This window comes from Acromyrmex echinatior, chromosome 2 (assembly GCF_024713525.1).
Source record: "Acromyrmex echinatior isolate Ae372 chromosome 2, ASM2471352v2, whole genome shotgun sequence".
Lineage (NCBI taxonomy): Eukaryota > Metazoa > Arthropoda > Insecta > Hymenoptera > Formicidae > Acromyrmex > Acromyrmex echinatior.
In genome coordinates, this window is record NC_141853.1 from 25679176 (window position 1) to 25699766 (window position 20591).

The 20591-nt window shown below is 31.0% G+C and overlaps 4 protein-coding genes across 4 annotated transcripts in view; 1 reads left to right on the forward strand and 3 right to left on the reverse strand.

The window, feature by feature from the left end:
* Positions 1-20591, reverse strand: part of LOC147910691 (uncharacterized) — a 94731-nt gene that overhangs the window by 27868 nt on the left and 46272 nt on the right. The gene's annotated exons all lie outside the window — the stretch shown is intronic.
* LOC147910692 (uncharacterized) lies at positions 5061-6564 on the reverse strand. Its single transcript, XM_087416358.1, has 3 exons — positions 6544-6564; positions 5572-6070; positions 5061-5218 (listed from the first exon to the last, which is right to left on the reverse strand). Exons 1-2 carry the CDS (start codon positions 6562-6564, stop codon positions 5573-5575), a joined length of 519 nt encoding a protein of 172 aa, XP_087272484.1. The 3' UTR covers positions 5061-5218; position 5572.
* Positions 6558-11924, forward strand: GTPBP1 (GTP-binding protein 1). Its single transcript, XM_011070786.2, has 11 exons — positions 6558-6917; positions 7745-8090; positions 8182-8293; positions 8425-8605; positions 8696-8874; positions 8942-9094; positions 9395-9644; positions 9765-9909; positions 9983-10301; positions 10375-10646; positions 10814-11924. The coding sequence occupies exons 2-11, from the start codon at positions 7989-7991 to the stop codon at positions 10991-10993; spliced, it is 1893 nt and encodes a 630-aa protein (XP_011069088.1). The 5' UTR covers positions 6558-6917; positions 7745-7988; the 3' UTR covers positions 10994-11924.
* On the reverse strand, positions 12235-13796 carry MED9 (mediator complex subunit 9). The gene is made up of 3 exons (XM_011070785.2): positions 13639-13796; positions 12546-12651; positions 12235-12466 (listed from the first exon to the last, which is right to left on the reverse strand). Exons 1-3 carry the CDS (start codon positions 13740-13742, stop codon positions 12326-12328), a joined length of 351 nt encoding a protein of 116 aa, XP_011069087.1. The 5' UTR covers positions 13743-13796; the 3' UTR covers positions 12235-12325.

Here is a 20591-nt window from a genome sequence, read left to right on the forward strand (position 1 = left end):
TCTGAAATATCTGATAGATTTTCTATATTTCTCTTCCTTTTCTTTTTATCATATAGCTTTTATATCGTATTTAATCAATTTCTATCTAATCATATTTTATCAAAATCAATAATAGTCTATCATGATCTTGGTTCGTAAAAGATTCAGGTTATTTACTTGAATATTTGATAGATTTTCTGTATTTCTCTATTGTTTTTGTCACACGGCTTAGATACCGTTTTTAATCAATTTCTATCTGGTCATGTTTTATCATAATTAATAGTATTGTATTGTTTTAATCGTAAATTTTATATTATTTTTAAAAAAAAGCTTTTTATAATAATTAAAATACAGTTATTATTTTCTATTATTCTTTTGTAGAATTCATTTATATTTTCATATGCAATTTATTAATTATAATTATGCATCGGAAATTTACAATTTTTGAAAATGCATATTGGAATCGGCGGGATTCAAACCTAAGATCTATGGGGTGATAGTCTAGCACTCTAACGCTGAGCTATAATCACATGCTTATCTGGATATTTTAGCATGTGATAGTAGAGACATTTCTGGATTAAGTTACATAGATTTTTATAAACATTGTATCACGTTTTTTTTCATATACCTTAAGTATCATTTTTAATTTCTATCTGGTCACGTTTTATGACAATTAATAATTAATAACATTCTATCGTGTTTTTGAATTTCAAATTTCAGATTACTTATCTAAAATATTTGATAAAGTTTCTATATTTTTGTATCATTTTCGTCAGCTCAGATATCGTTTTCAATCAATTTTTATCTGACCATGTTCTATCAAAATTAATAATATTCTTTCGTGTTTTTGCTTTGTAAATTTTAGAATCTGAAATTTATGATTAAAGATATGATAGAATATTATTAATTTTGATAAAACACACGACTAAAATAATTAATTAAAACCGATATACATGTAAGTTGTATAATAAAAATGATATAGAAATAAAGAAAATATGTCACGTACAGTACTTTAAACAAGTTATGTAGTCTGAAATTTTTAAAAACATGATAGCATATTATTAATTTTAATACAACATGATCAGATAGAAATAGATTCAAAACGGTATCTAAGCTATATGACGAAAACGATAGACAAATACAGAAAATTATTTTATTTATTTAATATAGCAGATAAGTATCTGAAATTTACGATTAAAAACGATATTTAAGCTATATAAAAACGATAAAAGCTAATAAAAACGATATAATGTTTATAAGAAACTATATAATTTAATCCAGAATATCCCTATATGTTAGAATAAGATAAATTTTATGGAAAAGTTATCGTATTCTATAGTTCGCAATATAATGTGATATTTAGGTTATTAAATAATTAATTACTCAATGACTCAATGAATAATTAATTATATAACAACAGTGGAATAATTTTTTTATAACATCTATCTATTTAAACATATAGGGACAAATTTTTTATTATAATTGTCGTATATCCTCTGAAATATAATGCTAATCAATAACACTTATTTTCACAATAAAAGTTCAATAAAACTTTAATGAAATTTTCTCCATTATTACGTTATTAGTGACACTAGTAGTATATTTGTATGCTGACTAGATCAATTCAAGATTTTATTTCCAACTCGAAAATTAATCGAAATTGGAGCTAAAAATCGTCGAAATCAATAGAAATTTTGAAAACTTTCGACTTTTATTTTCGACATCGAAACGACGTTTTTTCGAGAAATTATTTCTGACTGGGATCCCATAGCATAGAAGATTGCAAAAACATTGCAGAATAATTTCACTGAAACATTGCAATATTGCATGATGGTTGCGAAATGTTGCTGAATCATTGTTGCAAAATTCCAACAATGTTAAGATTCGCTTTTTGTTATATTGCAACAAAATTTCCAGCAATATTGCAATGTAATGTATTTGGATAAATTTTTGACGAAGACTCTCTCTAAAATGAAAACTATTTCTATACATATGTTTTACTAACTTTAATTTTTCTACAAATCGCATTTTTAGTGATGTGTGCTTTTTAGTGATATTGCTTTAAAAAACAATTTTTTATGATAAAACCATAAAATATTCAAATAAATGTAAATATCCGAAATATTAATTTCGGAGAATAAATTTATTCGTAAATATAAAGCATGTACGAGGGGTATCCAGAAAATAAGTTCCGTTTTTTTTACAAATAAAGTTTTTATTGAAAAAATCTAAAATTTACATGGATAATACTTGACAACTTCTAGTCTTTTTCTACATAATTCCCGTCAATCTCAATACATTTTGTATATCTGGAAACAAGCTTCGAAATCCCTTCTGCATAGAAACTTCCCGCCAGTTCTTTAGTCCAGTTAGTTACAGCTGTCTGAACTTCCTCGTCGCTTTGGAAGCGTTTTCCGGCCAAGGACTCCTTCAGTTTCGTAAAAAGATGGTAGTCCGATGGTGCTATTAGGAGTATAAATAAGTTTCCGCCATTTTTTATCAAAAATTGGGCATTTATTGTGAAAGAACGGTACATAATGTTTTATTCGAAGTATTGTCCATCGCTAGCCACTACTTTTTCCCATCTTTCTGGCAGCATACGGATACCGCGTCGGAAGAACGCTTCATCTTTTGAAGCTATCCACGAATCGACCCAATTTTTGGTATCTTCATATGATGTGAAGTGTTGCTCAGACAGGCCATGTGCCATCGATCGAAACAAGTAGTAATCAGAAGGAGCAATGTCTGGTGAATACGGCGGGTGGGATAAAACTTCCCAATTGAGTGTTTCCAAATAAGTTTTGACCGGCGCCGCAACATGTGGACGAGCATTATCATGCAGAAGAATAACTTTGTCGTGTCTGGAGTAGTAGTGGGCGCGTTTTTCCTTGAGTACTCGGCTCAATCTCATCAATTGTGTTTGGTAGAGAGCCCCAGTAATGGTTTCGTTCGGTTTTAGCAACTCATAATATACGACACCAAGCTGATCCCACCAAATACACAACATGAGCTTTTTTCCATGAATGTTCGGCTTGGCTGTTGATATTGAAGCATGGCCAGGTGGTCCCCATGATTTTTTCTTCTTTGGGTTATCGTAATGAATCCATTTTTCATCACCAGTGACTATACGATGCAAAAAACCCTTTCGTTTATGCCTGGCAAGCAGCATTTCACATGTGAAAAATCGGCGTTCAACGTTTCTCGGCGTCAGTTCATATGGAACCCAATTTCCTTGCTTTTGAATCATTCCTAATGATTTTAAGCGATGTGAAATTGCTGGTTGAGTCACTCCTAATGTAAGTGCAAGTGCTTCTTGCGTTTGGCACGAATCTTCATCCAATAATGATTCCAATTCCGCGTCTTCGTACACTTTCGGCCTTCCGCTACGTTCTTTGTCTTCGACGTCAAATTCACCGTTCTTAAACTTTTGAAACCACTCACGGCAACTTCTTTCACTTAAGGCAGCCTCACCATATGCTTCTACAAGCAATCGATGCGCCTCAGCTGCAGATTTCTTCAAATTAAAGAAGTAAATCAAAAGCTCCCGCAAATGACGTTTATTCGGCTCAAAACTCGACATTTTCGCACGAAAAAAGATATATGATGCTGATACAAAATCGCTAATATTTCAAGGTTATGTTGTTACCAGATGTCCAATCTTACGATATGACGTTTTACAGCAGACAATTTTAACCATAACATACTGATGGCACCATCTTTTGTCAAACGGCGGAAACTTATTTATACACCTAATAGATCCGGGCTATAATCCGGGTGGGTGGGTCAAAACATCCCAACTAAACTGATTCAAAAGTGCAGTTGTTGAAGCAGCGACGTGCGGCCGAGCATTGTCGTGAAGAAGGGACACACCAAAGGGATTTAAAATCTTGAGCAAAAAGAAACTGAATGATGCCGCGCAAAACAACTCGAGAAGGAATCGGAATGGAGGTGGCGGGACGCGAAGTGGAGGACTCCATTTTGATAACCTCTCCTGACCGTGTTTCACGAGCTACTGACGCCGAACACCGCTCATTCTATTCGGTAGCTTCCCCTTTTCAATGCTGTGTTGCCAGCTCGCTCATACATCGACCTTACTAAACGTATAATACAAACGGAACTTATTTTCTGGATACCCCTCGTATGTGTGTGCCCCGAACAAACTACAAATATTATCCACATTAATAATACAGTCGCTTGGTAAGTTAATCATGGATTAAGTTAATCGTAGTGATTCTTTTTAATTCGAAACCACTCCGAGTCAATTGAAATCGATTTAAAAATGACTATGAAATTTATCAATAAAGTTCGGGCGCTGGTTTATTTTTGCGTTCACATCAAGCATAAATATCATAGATCACATAATTAATATTTCGATAAATCGTTTTCAATAGCTTAATTGCTTATCATCTTATCCGATAATAGTGCATTGATTGTATCCAAACTCGATATCATACAATCTTTTGATTTCATATTTAAAATAAATATAAAACTTAGCTAATGGCCGTCAAATAATAGATAAATACATTTTTTATTTAAATATAAAATTATTATATTAATTATTATATCATAAAAATTAAAAGACTACATAAATATTATAAAAACATATATTTTTATATTATTATCATTGTAACAATTAAAGAATTACAGTTTTGCAATGTTTGTAGAATATTACAAGCATAGTACTGACATTTTGCAGGCACATTGTTAATTTACATTTTTATAATACCTCTGCAATGTTACAACAATCTGCAATATTGCAACATTGCAGCAATATTGCTTCAATCTTCTGTGTTGTATGGGATTGTATGTTTTTCAAATTTTAGTATGGTAATAAGAAAATAATAACAAATAAAGTAAATAAACTATAAAAATGTGTTTAATAAAAATAAAGTGCTTGGAATACAACTTAATTTATATGTATTATATATAGCTTATTTAAAATATAAATATTAACACATTTGTAAAAATATAATATAACCTTAATATTAATTCTTTTAAGGGGGTATAACATCTTTTATGGCCAAAATCGACCTCATTTTCAAGATTTTTTTTTTACATACAAAGAAGTGCGCAATTCAAAATCGGGTCTTTGGGCTTTTTTATTTACATATTAAAGACACTGAACATATTTTTTGTTTTTGAAAAATCATCATGGTTTATAAAATAAACGCCGTCAAAAGAGGCCGCTAGCGTCGCGTATGTCTTGCTGGTGTACACGATTGTGGCTGACTGGAGTGACCTAAAGCAAAAATACAAATTGGTTCTTAATCTGTGATAGTTTGGCTAAGGTAATACCGGTGGATTTTAAAAAATATCAATTTTTGAGAAAATGGCGCGACTTTAAAAAAAAAATCGAATTTTCGCCTAAAAATCTGACATAAAATCGATTGCCAAAAAAATCTAGTGATTCTTTTTAAAAAAGGCTAGGTAGTGCCATAAAGGCACCCATGCTGAGTATAAAGATATTTGATTTTTGTCGATCGGATAAAAATTGTTGGGCGTTGTGATGTACATCAGCTTGAAAAATAGTGTTTTTCAGAAAACGCGTTTTAAATTTTGGTACGAGAAATCTTGCAATTATTAGCTTATTACCTTAATCGGCAATGCCTGGCCCGTACAATTGTCCTTCCAAATTAAGGTCCTCATCATCTTTGGCCTTTTTATTGGACATGTCAAGTCTCCGAGCTGCTTTAGCTTCCGCAGTCATGGCGCGCTCGGCTGCGCGGATCCGCCGTTCATCGGTTTTTATGCAAAAGTTGTAGCAGGTGGTACCGATCGTTAAGTTAAGAACTTGCATAATTTCCAATACACTTTTTAGGCCATCGTTGAAATTGCAAACAGCAATATTTGCAGCAATATCAACGATCGCCTTGCTGCTGTGGATCCCTTTCGGCGCTATAGACCACAGCACAGAGTTGAAGCTCTCGTTGTTATTTTGAGTATACCCGCCAAGACAGCGGGATAATAAATCGTCAGAACTTAATTCTTCGTAGATAGGCTTGACTGCTTTGAAAACTTCATCCTGAAATACTTGACAAACACAAAAGAAAGGCAGCGAGCTCGGTGAGCGCCCCGAGGCCCTCTCCTCGCGCTAGAGGTAACACATAAGCATAGCTGTTTTCGACGTGAAATAAATTCAAGATCGCTTAGGCGTTAATGGGATCATATTCTAGACATCTTAAAGTATCATTTAAGCCAATAAAAAATTTTTTTTATTTTTTGAAGCCGCAAAGGTGTTATAGCCCCCTTAAGCGAAATAAACATCATGCGAAATAAACATCATGTAAGATTGCAGAGATGAATATTTCTGATGCACAATTTGTGAATAGTAGCATGATTATGTGAACCAAATATCAACTCCAATTATCATCTGGAGTTGAAAAGTGAACATATACGTTCCCCTAAGTAAACGTTATCCTCAGAAAAGTGGACATATTACTCTCAGAGAAGTCGTATTACCGTCAGAGCTATGTAGTTTACATCCACTTTGTCAAGGGGGCAGTAGTGCGCGGCAGCATTTTACAGGCCGCTATGTCCTCTCTCAGGTTTCTCTCTAGGAACTACAGTCGGAGGTAGTAAGTGCATGTTGGATCATGTGACGCGACAAATCTCTAGTTTACATCGTACACTTGATACTAACTAGTATCTTTCTGTTGAATGATCTTAATTTCTGTGATATAAACATATATACGCTATGTGTATTTAATTAATCATTTTGATGCATGTTGTACCAATTAGTACATCATTCTTTGAATACATCGCTGAAATGAAAATAATATAATAGAAAGTTACTAGTTAGTACGTGTATCAAGTGCATGATGTAAACTAGGCAAATAACAGCAATTCGCAAGCGCAGAAAACGTCTATCTAGTTGTCAGTTGTCAGTTTAGTTTGCTCGAAATTGTAACCGTGCGAATTTTATATTCTTTTTTTTACAGGTAAATATATATATTTCCGTAAATGCACAAATGCATGAATTGCCAGAGATAACAGGACGCTAATATTCAAATGCAATCTCGGATTTTTCTAGTTTATCTCTATGGGAGAAAGAAACTCTCTCTCATGCGACTTTTATATTCGTGAAAAATTCGAGGTTGTAATACTTATGCACATTTCGCAAAAAAATTGTCTTTTCTTCTTTTTTTTTTCAAATTTGAATGGCTTATCATTCCATGCGTTTCAAGCTTTGACGCACATCTCTCCTGAGGATAACAATAGGATGTCCTCGTGTATTATCTTATCCTTGTTGAGTGAGCAACAAGGATAAAACGATATGAGAGCTCTCGGGTAGGTTTTCGAATTCTAGGTAATTTCCATTTGGTGATATAAGTTGATATAAGTATCTTTTTATCTTTGCTACTCTCTGAATGTCAAGAAAGATAGAATGATGTTTGTGTTGACTTGTGTCACTAAATAGAAAGCACTCAAATGTTGTCACTTGATCGAAGTTGCACAATCCGTTTGCTTGGTAGATAAGCTTGTAACATGACCGATAAGCACTTGCTATGGTATATGTGCATACATTCACATGCATGTCTACTTTTTATGTTTTCAAGCCAGGTAATAAATTTTTTTGTTCCTTCTATATGTATGTTCTTGATTTCTCATTGTGATTTTTGAGGGAAGAATTTTTTGATCAAAATAATGCAATCTCTTTCAGCGACCATATTACATTAAATGAATCAACTTATATGAATCATTTGGTTCAAATCCTTGTTTTTCATCAGCTGTTCAAGAAATAAATGTTATCTTGTTATGTTATTAGATGATAAGAATGAACCAAAACATTTGAATGCCGAATATTTGAATACCAGAGGGTGTAAACGAAATTTCAAGTGCCACAGTTATGTACATGCGAGTACTAGCAGTCTATGGAAAAAAATTTAGATTTAAATACTGGAAGATGTCTGTATACAAGATGTTTGTATACAAGAACGATAAATAATTAGACAAACTGTTGTAAGGAAGAATAGAAAGTTGAATTTACGAAGCGTATCATTGCGAGAAACATGTCGGGTACTGGGTCTGTCATATCACAAACCATTGCTCATTTGCCAGAGAAGGAACATGGACCTATTCCAACTGTAGATTACTCTAGCATTAGAGGCAAGGTATATTAAAATGTTTAGTTGTTCTAAATTGTCTCTTTTAAGATGTTGTTTTACAGTATTTTATAAGAATGGAAATTAATGTGAATTCTAGACTATCTTGGTCAGTCCATCTGAAGATCAGTATGAATTATTGTTGAGAAGGTTGAAAGAAAGGATACAGGATGGAGGTAGCGAAACGATTTTTGACATTGGTATCGCTGAAGGTCAGTACTAAAAAACATATCTTAAAGAAAAAGAAATTATGATTCTTTCTCTCTCTCTCTCTCTCTCTCTCTCTCTCTCTATATATATATATATATATATATATATATATATAAAACTATGTGATACTTAGATGGATCCGAGGATGGATTAAAAGAGGATGAGTATGAAGCATCAGTCGCCACTTTACAGTCTCTTGCTGCAACATTGGAAGCAGATTGTGTGCTTCTACGTCAGAGTAAAGCAGATCATGGTCTAACAGGACAGTATCTAGTGAGAAGACGTTTAGATCGACAAGATTTCTTAGAGATCAGGTTTTTATTTAATAATGTAATTTTTGAATCGCCGCTCGATGGTCGAAAGTCTATAATTTATAATTTCACATGAGTAACTACTATTTATAGAGTTGCTGTGGTCGGTAATGTGGATGCTGGTAAATCAACTCTATTAGGTGTTCTGACTCATGGTGAACTTGACAATGGACGAGGATTGGCGCGTCAAAAATTATTCCGCCACAAGCATGAAGCTGAAACAGGACGTACTAGCTCTGTTGGAAATGACATACTTGGATTTGATAGTGTCGGTGAGTCTTGACTCTGTAATATTTTATGTGATTATTCTTTTACTGTAGTATCATCATATATTTGTAGGTAATGTAGTTAATAAGCCTGAACATGGTTCGTTGGATTGGGTGAAAATTTGTGAAAAATCCTCTAAAGTAATTACATTCATCGATCTCGCTGGTCACGAGAGATATTTAAAGACGACTGTTTTTGGAATGACAGGACATGCTCCAGATTTCGGTAAAATTCTTATTATATATTAGGTGTTGGAATTAATTCGTAGCGTTTTACAAGTGATGGGAAGTACTTTCATTAATGTATTTTTTAATGCTCATGTGAAATAAATAACATTCTTTCATTAAAAAACGCTACGAATTAATTCCAACACCTAATAAAATATTATTATATAAATTATTATTATATAAGATAAGAAAATATTTAAAAAGAAAATATTTAACGAATATATTTCTTTTATTTGATGTCATTTGCAATTATATAATTTATAAGAATTCTATGATTTTGATACAAATATTATTCCAGGTATGTTAATGATCGGAGCAAATGCTGGTATTGTAGGGATGACCAAAGAACATTTAGGACTTGCTTTAGCGTTGTCTGTACCGGTATTCGTTGTCGTGACGAAAATTGATATGTGCCCGCCGAATGTTCTACAAGAAAATTTGAAACTATTAATAAGGATTTTGAAATCTCCTGGTTGCAGGAAAGTCCCAGTTACAGTGAAGACACCTGATGATGTGGTAGTTAGCGCTACTAATTTTGTCTCAGAACGGTTAGTTCAAGAATTTATATCAAGAATTTACTAAAAAGATTTTACTAAAAAAAAGAAGAAAAGTAAATAATAAACTTCGTATACTAAAGTATCCATAAAATATTACAATATTTCATCCAGGTTATGTCCAATATTTCAAGTATCCAACGTATCCGGCGAAAATCTAAATCTTCTTAAGATGTTTCTCAATTTATTGACTGCGAGAATTACTAGTCATGATGATGAACCTGCTGAGTTTCAAATAGATGATACATATTCTGTACCAGTACGTATATAATATTATATTACTTTTTTCTCTAATGTATAAAAATGTTATGATAATAAATTAAAAATTATAGGGAGTTGGTACAGTAGTGTCTGGTACAACTTTAAAAGGTATCATAAAGTTAAATGATACATTGTTATTAGGACCTGATCCACTGGGTCGTTTTACACCTATAACTGTAAAAAGTATTCATCGAAAGAGGATGCCTGTTCGCGAAGTGAGAGGTGGACAAACAGCTAGTTTTGCACTAAAAAAGATTAAACGGTCACACATTCGCAAAGGTATGGTAATGGTCGCACCTGCACTTAATCCACAAGCCTGTTGGGAATTTGAAGGTGAAATTTTGGTGCTGCATCATCCTACAACAATCAGCTCCCGTTATCAAGCAATGGGTAATTATTATAATATGATTATTATTATATTCTTATCATACAAATTAATTTTTTATTATAAAAATTATTACAGTACATTGCGGCAGTATAAGACAAACTGCTTCTATATTATCTATGTCTCAGGATTGTCTGAGAACGGGTGACAAAGCCTTGGTACACTTTAGATTTATCAAACATCCCGAGTACATAAAACCTGGACAGAGAATGGTATTTAGAGAGGGTCGTACTAAAGCAGTAGGAAATGTAGTAAAACTTATACCGCATTCAAATAATATAACTATACAAGCATCTAGAATTAGTAAGTCGAATAAAACGTCACAAAGTCGGCAGAATGCGAACGTGCAGGTATATATGCGATACTTTTAATGTGATAAAATTAAAATAATCATTGTTTTTAATTTATTATTCTTTTAAATTCAACCATGTAAAACTATTTTCATTAATTTTAATGAGAACCAAAAATGTATATCAAAAATAATGAATAAACATAATCATCATTTTTCTTTTTTTAGGTACTGGAAATAACCGAAACTGATTCGATGAATGAAGCACAAACAGGTAAACAAGAAAATGTACCACAAAAATCTGGATTAAATCAGAATAAAAAAGGTAGAGGTCGAAGAGGACGATCTCATAATGCTATCAACAATATTCAGCCTTTAACAGAGCAGAACCCTCCTGCAAAAATATAAGAGCAGTGTACAAAGAACACATACAATTAATGTTCTTATAACTTTTTGCTACGTATAAAGGTACATTCCAAATTATACATGAAGAATATGAGATATCATTTTATCTTTCTTTGTTCTTCGGTAAATAACATGATGCATTATGTATTTTGTGTATAATTCAGAATGCACCCTAAATTTCTAAAAATGTGATCTACGAGATACGAAATTATTGTATTCTAAAACAAATTTTTTTTTCCTGATATAAAAACTCGTACTTTATAGATTGTGTAGAAACCTATTCTTTGTAAATTTATTAAAATACGTACTATATAAATTTATTGCAGTATAATTTTTCGTATCTCAACTATTTTAATCACATTAAAAAAATATTCTTTTAACGTGGCAAAATATAAAATCTCGGTATTTATAAATTGCATTATTTTTGTAAAGGCATATGCGTATCTTAAGCCAATACTACATACAAATAAAATCAGGAAATACACAATACATGTCTTCATGTGTATATGGATACGTTATACCATTTACACTTGTACAGAGTACTTACAAACTTCTTTTATCAATTCTTAGAATTTGAAAATAAAACTTGAAATATGGCCAATGTGTACATTGTAATAATATATCTTCTATAATAATTTTATGAAAAAAATATATAATCTCATTTATGTCATTCAATCTTTTATATTTTGGAACTTTAAACAGATATGTATCATACTGTATTTCAGTATAAAAAGAAAATTTTCCATATATTGTATTAAATATTTATTTCCTAATAATTATTCATACATGCTGCAGAGAAAAGATATATATCCTTCATAAATTTAGACATCATTCCTACATAAATGAACACTTACTTATTATCAATTGTACATGTTGCCAAAATATTGTGATCAGAAATGTGTTAAATAAAATTTTCATTTAATTACATACAAAATTTTACATATTTTATTATCTTTTATAAAAATTATTTAATGATTTTCATTGCTATGCAATCTAAATACAAGAATCATATAATAAAATTTGGCATAAAATATGTGATCTATCATAAATTATTTCTTAAATTTATTTTTTTCTTCTAATTGTTGTTTTAATTGGTCAGCAATATCTTTCAGCTGTTTGATAAAGTCTTTTGGACTAGAGATAGGGCGGTGTGATCCATTAATCATACCTGCTCTGGTTAATATGTATACTGCAAATTGTGCAGTTTGTCTTATTGGTTTGGATTCTGCTAATCTGTTAATCAATTTTTCATTGTTGAATAAGTACCGGAAAAGAACTCTTAGAGGCATCCTCGAAGTTATTTTTCTTTGTGCTCGCAAATGCGCACGCGTACGTTTATACTTTTGGTATTTCAAATGTGCATGTATTACGATATTTCAATAGAAGTTCACGCTTCAATCTCAATTGTTTGCGCAAAGTCTCGAGCTTTTGCAATTGTTCCTCCTTACTATATTCTATCCCTGGTAATCTTTTAATCTGAAAAAAAAGTCATATGCGCGAAAAACAGCAGGATATTTCTGAACACATCCATATGGAAGAATGATGCAGCTTTTACCTGCGATCTTGCAGAGTCTAACTTCTTCTGTAACTCTAGGATTTTGTGGCTGGTATCTTGAGATTCTTTTGCCTTTTGCGAAGTATCATGTGGATCTTTCTCAATGCTAAAAATTATAACTAGCAGTATTTATCTTACGTTAATATATCCAAAATATAAATATTTGCATATCCATATTTGACTAACAATCTATAATAATAGTGTTTCTATCAATTTTACATAATTGCACAAAATGTTCTTGAAATACTTGAACAAATTTCTCAAAATTTTGATACAATTCCTAAAAATTCATGTCTTTTTTCATCATGTCTTTTTTCATAGTATTTGATATATTCACATATATGATTGTGCTTAAAATTCTTAAATCATTATATTGTTGTACACATATTGAATATATTTCATTTAATGTTCATAATACTCGAGTGTATATCATTTCATCCTTGTTTAATATTTCATGACAAGAATAAAACAATATTTGCAAACGTTAAGTAGGAAGTATCCACTATATATGGTAAAAGAGCACAACAACATAACAATACTGAATTATCAATAAGAATTACAGAATCAAGATACAGATTGATGGTAGAAATCGAGCAGACTGCATATACGGATAATCTAACGAGAAACTGGGAGCAGAAATCAAGTAGGAGCTGTAATAATCCTGTTTGATTTTTGCTGTAAATCTGCTTATATAACAAGTCAACAGATTTCATCATATTTCTGGTGGCAATTTATCGACATTATCGGATTATCCTGTGTAATCAACATTATACTGTATAAAATTAAATGCCTTTCTACCAGATAACAAAATTGCTCAAAATCTGTCTTTTAAAGGTTTGAACATTTGGAAATAATATGGCTAAAAATTTATGTTCATGTGATAACTTAAATAAAAACGTGACAGCAACACATAAAAAACATTTAAAAAAACATCAGTATCTTAGGTAAGAGTTTTCAAAGAAAAACCAGAAAAAATGCCTTTTATAAAAGTGACGTTAAGAAAATTTTGATTCCGATCAGTTTTAGGTTATGTGATTGTATCGGAAATACGACCTGACTTAATGAAATGAATAAGATCATGAAGAATATGTACCTGCGAATAATCTCGTAAATAAGCGGCAATATTTCTATGTCTAAATTGTCGACAGTAAATTGTGTTCTCAGTGAAATATCTTCCGACAATTCCACTGTCTCCATTATGAATTATGACGATGACCATGGTGGAAATATTAAAGAAGAGACTAGAGAGAAACCTAAGAAAGGACATGCCGGTCCAAAAAAACCCGCAAAATGCTGTCGCGCACTACTGCCCCCTGACAAAATGGATGTAAACTATATAGTTCTGACGATAATACGACCACTTCTCTGAGGGTAATATGTCCACTTTTCTGAGGGTAATAAGTCCACTTTACAATTCCAGATGATAATTGGAGTGAATACTTGGTTCATACAAGGGTAAGTCAATAAGTTTTTTTCGAAAAACATAGTATACACATTTTTTTTTATCGATTCATTTTTATTTCTCAACACAGTCTCCTTTCAGCTCGATACACTTGATCCAACGATTCTCCAACTTTTTCAAGCCGTCCGAATATGATTTGTCCCTTCAAAATAACCCTCTGTTTCGGCGATGAGCTGCTCTCTGGTGGTGAATCTCTTTCCTCCGAATCATTTCTTCATGTTTGGAAACAGGAAAGTCGCAGAGGGCTAAATCTGGCGAATATGCTGGATGGAGAAGCAATTCGTAGCGAAATTCGTTGAATTTGGCCATCGGTGCCGGGCACGTGTGAATCCGTGCATTGTCTTGATGGAAAAGCACTTTCTTCTTCGCCAAATGGGGATGTTTTTTCTTTAAAATGTTGTTGAAACGGTTCAATAAGGCGTAGTAATCGCCATTGATCGTTTGCTTCAACGGAAGATAATCGATATGAATTATACCGCGTGCATTCCAAAAAACTGTGGCCATCACTTTTCCAGCCGACTTCACGGTTTTTCGCCTTCTTCGGAGCTGATTCACTCGGTGAAGTCTATTATTTTGACTGTTTCTTCGTCTCTGGTGTGAAGTAATGGATCCATGTTTCGTCCACAGTAATGAATCGCAGAAATTCATCTGGATTATGTTGAAACATCTCCAAACATTGTTTTGAAATCGTCACATGGTTGCGCTTATGGTTCACAGTGACCAAACGCAACACCCATCTTGCCGATAGTTTTTTATCCAAATTTCACTCGTCGATCAATCAAAACAATATCGTGGACTTCATCGATGATTTCTGGCGTAGTAGCCTCAATTCCCGAACGAGGTGCATCACATGTAAATGTACGACCATGTTTAAATTCACCCAATTGTATACAGTCGCAAACGCTGGTGCAGATGTGCTATGAACATTATCCAATTCGGCTTTGATTTATTTCGGCGTTAAACTTTTCATATGTATGATCACTGCACGAAACTCGTTTTTTTTCCATTTTGCAAAAAATACAAAGGTTGTTCGCTTTAATCGTCTACAGAAATGAAACCACGCGATGAATTCGGCACAAAATTTGACAGTAATCAATTGAAAGATGCTACTTGTCAAAAAGTAATGACATGACACTGCGAGTACCCTCTAATAGATTTTCTAAGAACTTATTGACTTGCCTTCGTATAATTGTGCTACGTTCACAAATTGTGCGTTAGAAATATTCATCTCTGCAATCTTACATTCGCATGATATTTTCGCTTAAAAGAATTAATATTAAGGTTATATTATATTTTTACAAATGTGTAATTTATATTTTAAGTAAGCTATATATATATAAATTAAATTGTATTCCAAGCACTTTATTTTTATTAAACACATTTTTATAGTTTATTTACTTAATTTGTCATTATTTTCTCATTACCATACTAAAATTTGAAAAACATACAATGACAAAATTAATCTAAACTTTTTTTGTATAAATATTTTAAGTATTTAAAATACAATTATAAGTTTCATTTGCGATGCAAAAATTAGGTGTTCAATAAAATAAGGAAACGATATATTTTGTTAATAATAATATAAATTTAAAAAAAAGCTGACGAGCCAAGCTGTTACTTACATGTATGCTTATAATTATAAATTTTTATACACAAAAATTTAAACAATATCAAGAGTTTCAATTCGAAATATTTTGTTTATTTACAAAACAATATGCAATTTCTACATCTAAAGCTAAAACGTTGCCCTATTGAGTGACATAAATGTCAATTTCTAAAAAAATAAAATATATATGCATTTCAGCTAAAAATATAATATTACTTTTCTTCTATAATTATTGCATCAATGAATCTTTATATAATACATCTTGTATATTTAAACAACTTATACAAAAAAAGTTAAGATTTTTGCAATTATCTTATAATATATATATATATATATATATATATATATATATATATATTTTTTTTTTTTCATACATCTTCATTAGAGCACAGATAAAAAAATAATGATTCTTAATAAAATTATTTTTTATACACATTTTTTCTAAACCATCGACAATATTAACATTTTTAATTTTCGTACTTTACCATATACATATATATATATATGTGTGCGTGCGTGCGTGTGTGTGTGTGTGTGTGTGTGTGTGTATTTTATACATATATGAGCTAAACATAGTTTATAATTATATGTACTATATGTATATGTACGTTTACGCAATTTTTCTTTTGCTATAGCTAGCTGCTAAAGTATTAACATTTAATATTGATGTGCGTGCGTGCGTGTATATATACAAGGTGTCTCAGCATATATTAAGTTGTTCGGAAAGTTTGTTTCAAATTTTGTTAGCCCAAAATTGTACGTACATCTTCGTTAAAAATAAATGAAATTTAAATTTAGAAAAAGGATTTTGAATCTTGAAATTTCTACTTTCAAATATTTACTATATTTTTTGAGTTTACGTGAGTTTTGTAATTTTGACATGTACAAAATTACGAGTTGAAAAAAATGAAAACATTTTTTCTCATTTTGTAGGTCACCCAAAATAAATTTGCAAAAATTTTTCACTATTTATCATGAAAATTTGAAGTTTTCACTACAAAACTATTTTTTTTAATATTCCTACAATTTTTCTATTTTGAATAAAATAAAAAGAAGCAATCTGACTTTGATTGCTCGTTACTCCGACAAAAATCATCGTATCACAATTAAAAAACCAGATCTAAAGCTGAAACGTTGCTCTATCGAGTGATATAAATTTAAAAAAAAATAGAATATATATGTGCATTTAAGCTAAAAACATATTACTTTCTTTCTATAATTATTGCGCAATGATTACAATGAAAATATAGTCATATTTTTAACTCAAATTTATACATATTCTATTTTTTTAATAAAATTGGCAAATTATATCATTCGATAGAGGAAAGTTTTAGCATTAGAAATCTGTATCTTTAATTGCGGTACGATGATTTGTGTAACGCAATTATAAATCGGAATGTTCCTTCTTACTTAACCCGCGAGAAATTCAGAACAAAAAATCGTAAAGACATTTTTTAAAAACGAATTTTTAAGGAAAACTTTGAGCTTTCACGACAGATAGTCGAAAACTTCGCAATAAATATATTCTGTATATAATTTTGAAATGATATTTTAACGAATTTTTAACGAAATTTGAAATGAATTTTCTGAACAACTTAATATTATTTAACAGACAATTAATTGCGGAAGTGTTATATAAGTGTAATGGAAAAAAGGTAAAAATGTTGTATGAAGTTTCATTAGAAATGCTTTAAAAGTAAGATTCGGTAAAATAACTGCTATAACTTATTTAAAATAAAAAATATAAACACATATAAAAAATAAGAGCATAAAAAACCACAGCACAAGTTATAGTTTGTGATATTTAATTATTATTACATTCATTAAAACATTAAACGTTTCGGCCACAATCTGGCCATCTTCAGTAATTCAATAATATTCTTAAAACGCAGAGTTACATCTAGTTGACATTAAATTCAACAGTCGAGAGTTGTAATTAAATAAACATGTTCTTTTGTATGTGAAGATGCTTCATGCAGTAATGTTACACGGTCAATTGTCATATCAAGAAAAGTGTAGAACAAGAATTTCCTGATTCTAAATGAAATTATATATGTTAAAATCTTCTAGTCAGAATATAAAGAAAAAGAATCATTACCTGTTTTACAGCAAAAAAACCAAACGATGAATCTCGAATATTTCTTTTACACAGTTAGAATTTTGTCGTGACATTATGTGTTGTTATTTGTCCTATCATATATTTTACCACTGTTTATATATCTGAGTCAAAATTTTTAGAAAGTTCTAGAATTGTTTATTAACAGAAAGAGACATCCTTTTTTAGAAGAGGAAAATAAACCTCAGGCAAACCTTCCGTGTCACTTTGCTTATTGATACCACTTGATTGTTTTTTTATATGTATCATTTCCGAAATTCTTCTTTTCGCTAAAGATTGTTCTCTATCTAAAATTCTTATATTATCCCAATCTAATTCATGCATCTCATTCATACGGTGACGTGAGACCACAGAAATTTCGGAAGAAGGTTTTCTTATATCAGCCTTATGTTCTTTAATCCGAGTTTTTAAACTGTGAATCTTCTTATGTTGGCCAAACCAAAAGGAAATTAAAAACTCAGATTAAAGAACATAAGGCTGATATAAGAAAACCTTCTTCCGAAATTTCTGTGGTCTCACGTCACCGTATGAATGAGATGCATGAATTAGATTGGGATAATATAAGAATTTTAGATAGAGAACAATCTTTAGCGAAAAGAAGAATTTCGGAAATGATACATATAAAAAAACAATCAAGTGGTATCAATAAGCAAAGTGACACGGAAGGTTTGCCTGAGGTTTATTTTCCTCTTCTAAAAAAGGATGTCTCTTTCTGTTAATAAACAATTCTAGAACTTTCTAAAAATTTTGACTCAGATATATAAACAGTGGTAAAATATATGATAGGACAAATAACAACACATAATGTCACGACAAAATTCTAACTGTGTAAAAGAAATATTCGAGATTCATCGTTTGGTTTTTTTGCTGTAAAACAGGTAATGATTCTTTTTCTTTATATTCTGACTAGAAGATTTTAACATATATAATTTCATTTAGAATCAGGAAATTCTTGTTCTACACTTTTCTTGATATGACAATTGACCGTGTAACATTACTGCATGAAGCATCTTCACATACAAAAGAACATGTTTATTTAATTACAACTCTCGACTGTTGAATTTAATGTCAACTAGATGTAACTCTGCGTTTTAAGAATATTATTGAATTACTGAAGATGGCCAGATTGTGGCCGAAACGTTTAATGTTTTAATGAATGTAATAATAATTAAATATCACAAACTATAACTTGTGCTGTGGTTTTTTATGCTCTTATTTTTTATATGTGTTAATATTAGAACCACGTTAGTTTTAAAATATTTTTAAAAAATATAAAATAAGTCCCAGGAATTTATTTAAAATATACAATCGTAGAAGTCAGTAAAATCACTGATACGACTTATTTGAAATAAAAAATATAAAATAGATTCCATAAACTTATTTAAAATATTAAATAAGGAATAAGCCACAAGAAATTATTTAAAATATAAAATAAGAAATAGGGACCGAAAATGCATTTATTTATTTAAAATATAGAATAACTTTTATTTAAAATATAGAAATAATTTTTATAGCATAACATCTTTATAATATAATGCCTGATTGAGCATTAAAATTATTAAAATTGCTTGTCAATTTAATTGACGAGTTTACAGTAGTTTAATTGCGTTCATATAGTCCGGAAGAAGAATTCGGCGCGCAGTTCAAAAGATTACAAATATGGTATATATATATATATATATATATATATATATATATATATATATATACATACAGGGTGGCATAAATATACGGCCCCACTCGTCCCGAGCAGGTAGAGTAGACTAAACTAAGTAGAAAAGTTCTCTACCATTTTGTAAGTTTCCCCAATAGTTAATGAGATATTAATCCTTAAAGATAGCCGAATACGTGCGCCCGCCCGGCCTACTACTGCGAATTGTATACACCTTCCGTTCGCTTGGCGCGCGGACATTGGAGAGCTATGGAGGCTCGCGGCGGTGCGCGGCGCGGGGCATGTATACACTTCACAGTAATAGGCCAGGCGGGCGCGCGTATTCGGCTATTTTTAAGGATTAATATCTCGTTAATTATTGGTGAAACTTACAAAATGGTAGAGGATTTTTCGACTCAGTTTAGTTCGCTCTACCTGCCCATGAAATATTTGGCGATTATTTCCAGACACCCTGTGTGTATATATATATATATATATATATGTGAGTATATATATAGTATATTTAGTAATTCAAGAATTGAATTATTTAAGCATTAAAGATCCAGTTTCGATCGTTATAGGCATGTTTAGTATTGATTTTGTCCTCATGTGCATAATTCTGTTGAAATCAACTAATCAAAAAGAGCTATTTATTAAATTACATGTTATTTTTTTCATATGAAGTATACAGAAATATATAGAAATATATAGAATATATATATATTTATATTTAAAAAATAAATTGCGAATAAATGATTATCAATCGTATTCAACTATATTTATATGTTTTCTATTCAAATTATCCTTTAATCTTGTTTTTCATGTAAGTCTTTCACAGGTCATTTATTTTTTGCTTATAAAGCGCCCCATTTTCTTTTATTATTATATGTTTTGGGTCAACATATTCCTTTTTTTCAATCGGTGAATGTAGGCTTCTGAAATACATTTTGTATATGTTGACAATTTCTTTAATATAATGTAGATAAGATAGGTATAAGAAAGTAATTCGATTAAAATTTATCTAATAGCGTTTTCGAGTGCAGTGGGTTTGAATCCGACCCAGTTCGATTAACTCATGTTTGATTCTATCATGACCTCGTCCAATCAGTAATCAAGGTAGAGCATGTGACGTCATCGATCCGATTCAGGTTAAGTTAAAACCCACTACACTTGACATAATAAACGCCATAATATTTATAAGTTACAAAGAA

Excerpts from the sequence above, each read along its gene's own strand:
- LOC147910692 (XM_087416358.1), bottom strand. The coding sequence starts at position 6,564 with ATGCACTTACTACCTCCGACT. Across the intron at positions 6,071-6,543 it reads TGCACTTACTACCTCCGACT|CGCGAGGAGAGGGCCTCGGG; the intron begins GTAGTTCCTAGA and ends TGTTACCTCTAG.
- GTPBP1 (XM_011070786.2), top strand. The coding sequence starts at position 7,989 with ATGTCGGGTACTGGGTCTGTCATATCACAAACCATTGCTCATTTGCCA. Across the intron at positions 8,294-8,424 it reads TGACATTGGTATCGCTGAAG|ATGGATCCGAGGATGGATTA; the intron begins GTCAGTACTAAA and ends TGTGATACTTAG. Across the intron at positions 10,647-10,813 it reads GGCAGAATGCGAACGTGCAG|GTACTGGAAATAACCGAAAC; the intron begins GTATATATGCGA and ends TTCTTTTTTTAG.
- MED9 (XM_011070785.2), bottom strand. The coding sequence starts at position 13,742 with ATGGAGACAGTGGAATTGTCGGAAGATATTTCACTGAGAACACAATTT. Across the intron at positions 12,652-13,638 it reads ATTTACGAGATTATTCGCAG|CATTGAGAAAGATCCACATG; the intron begins GTACATATTCTT and ends TATAATTTTTAG. Across the intron at positions 12,467-12,545 it reads TAGACTCTGCAAGATCGCAG|ATTAAAAGATTACCAGGGAT; the intron begins GTAAAAGCTGCA and ends CTTTTTTTTCAG.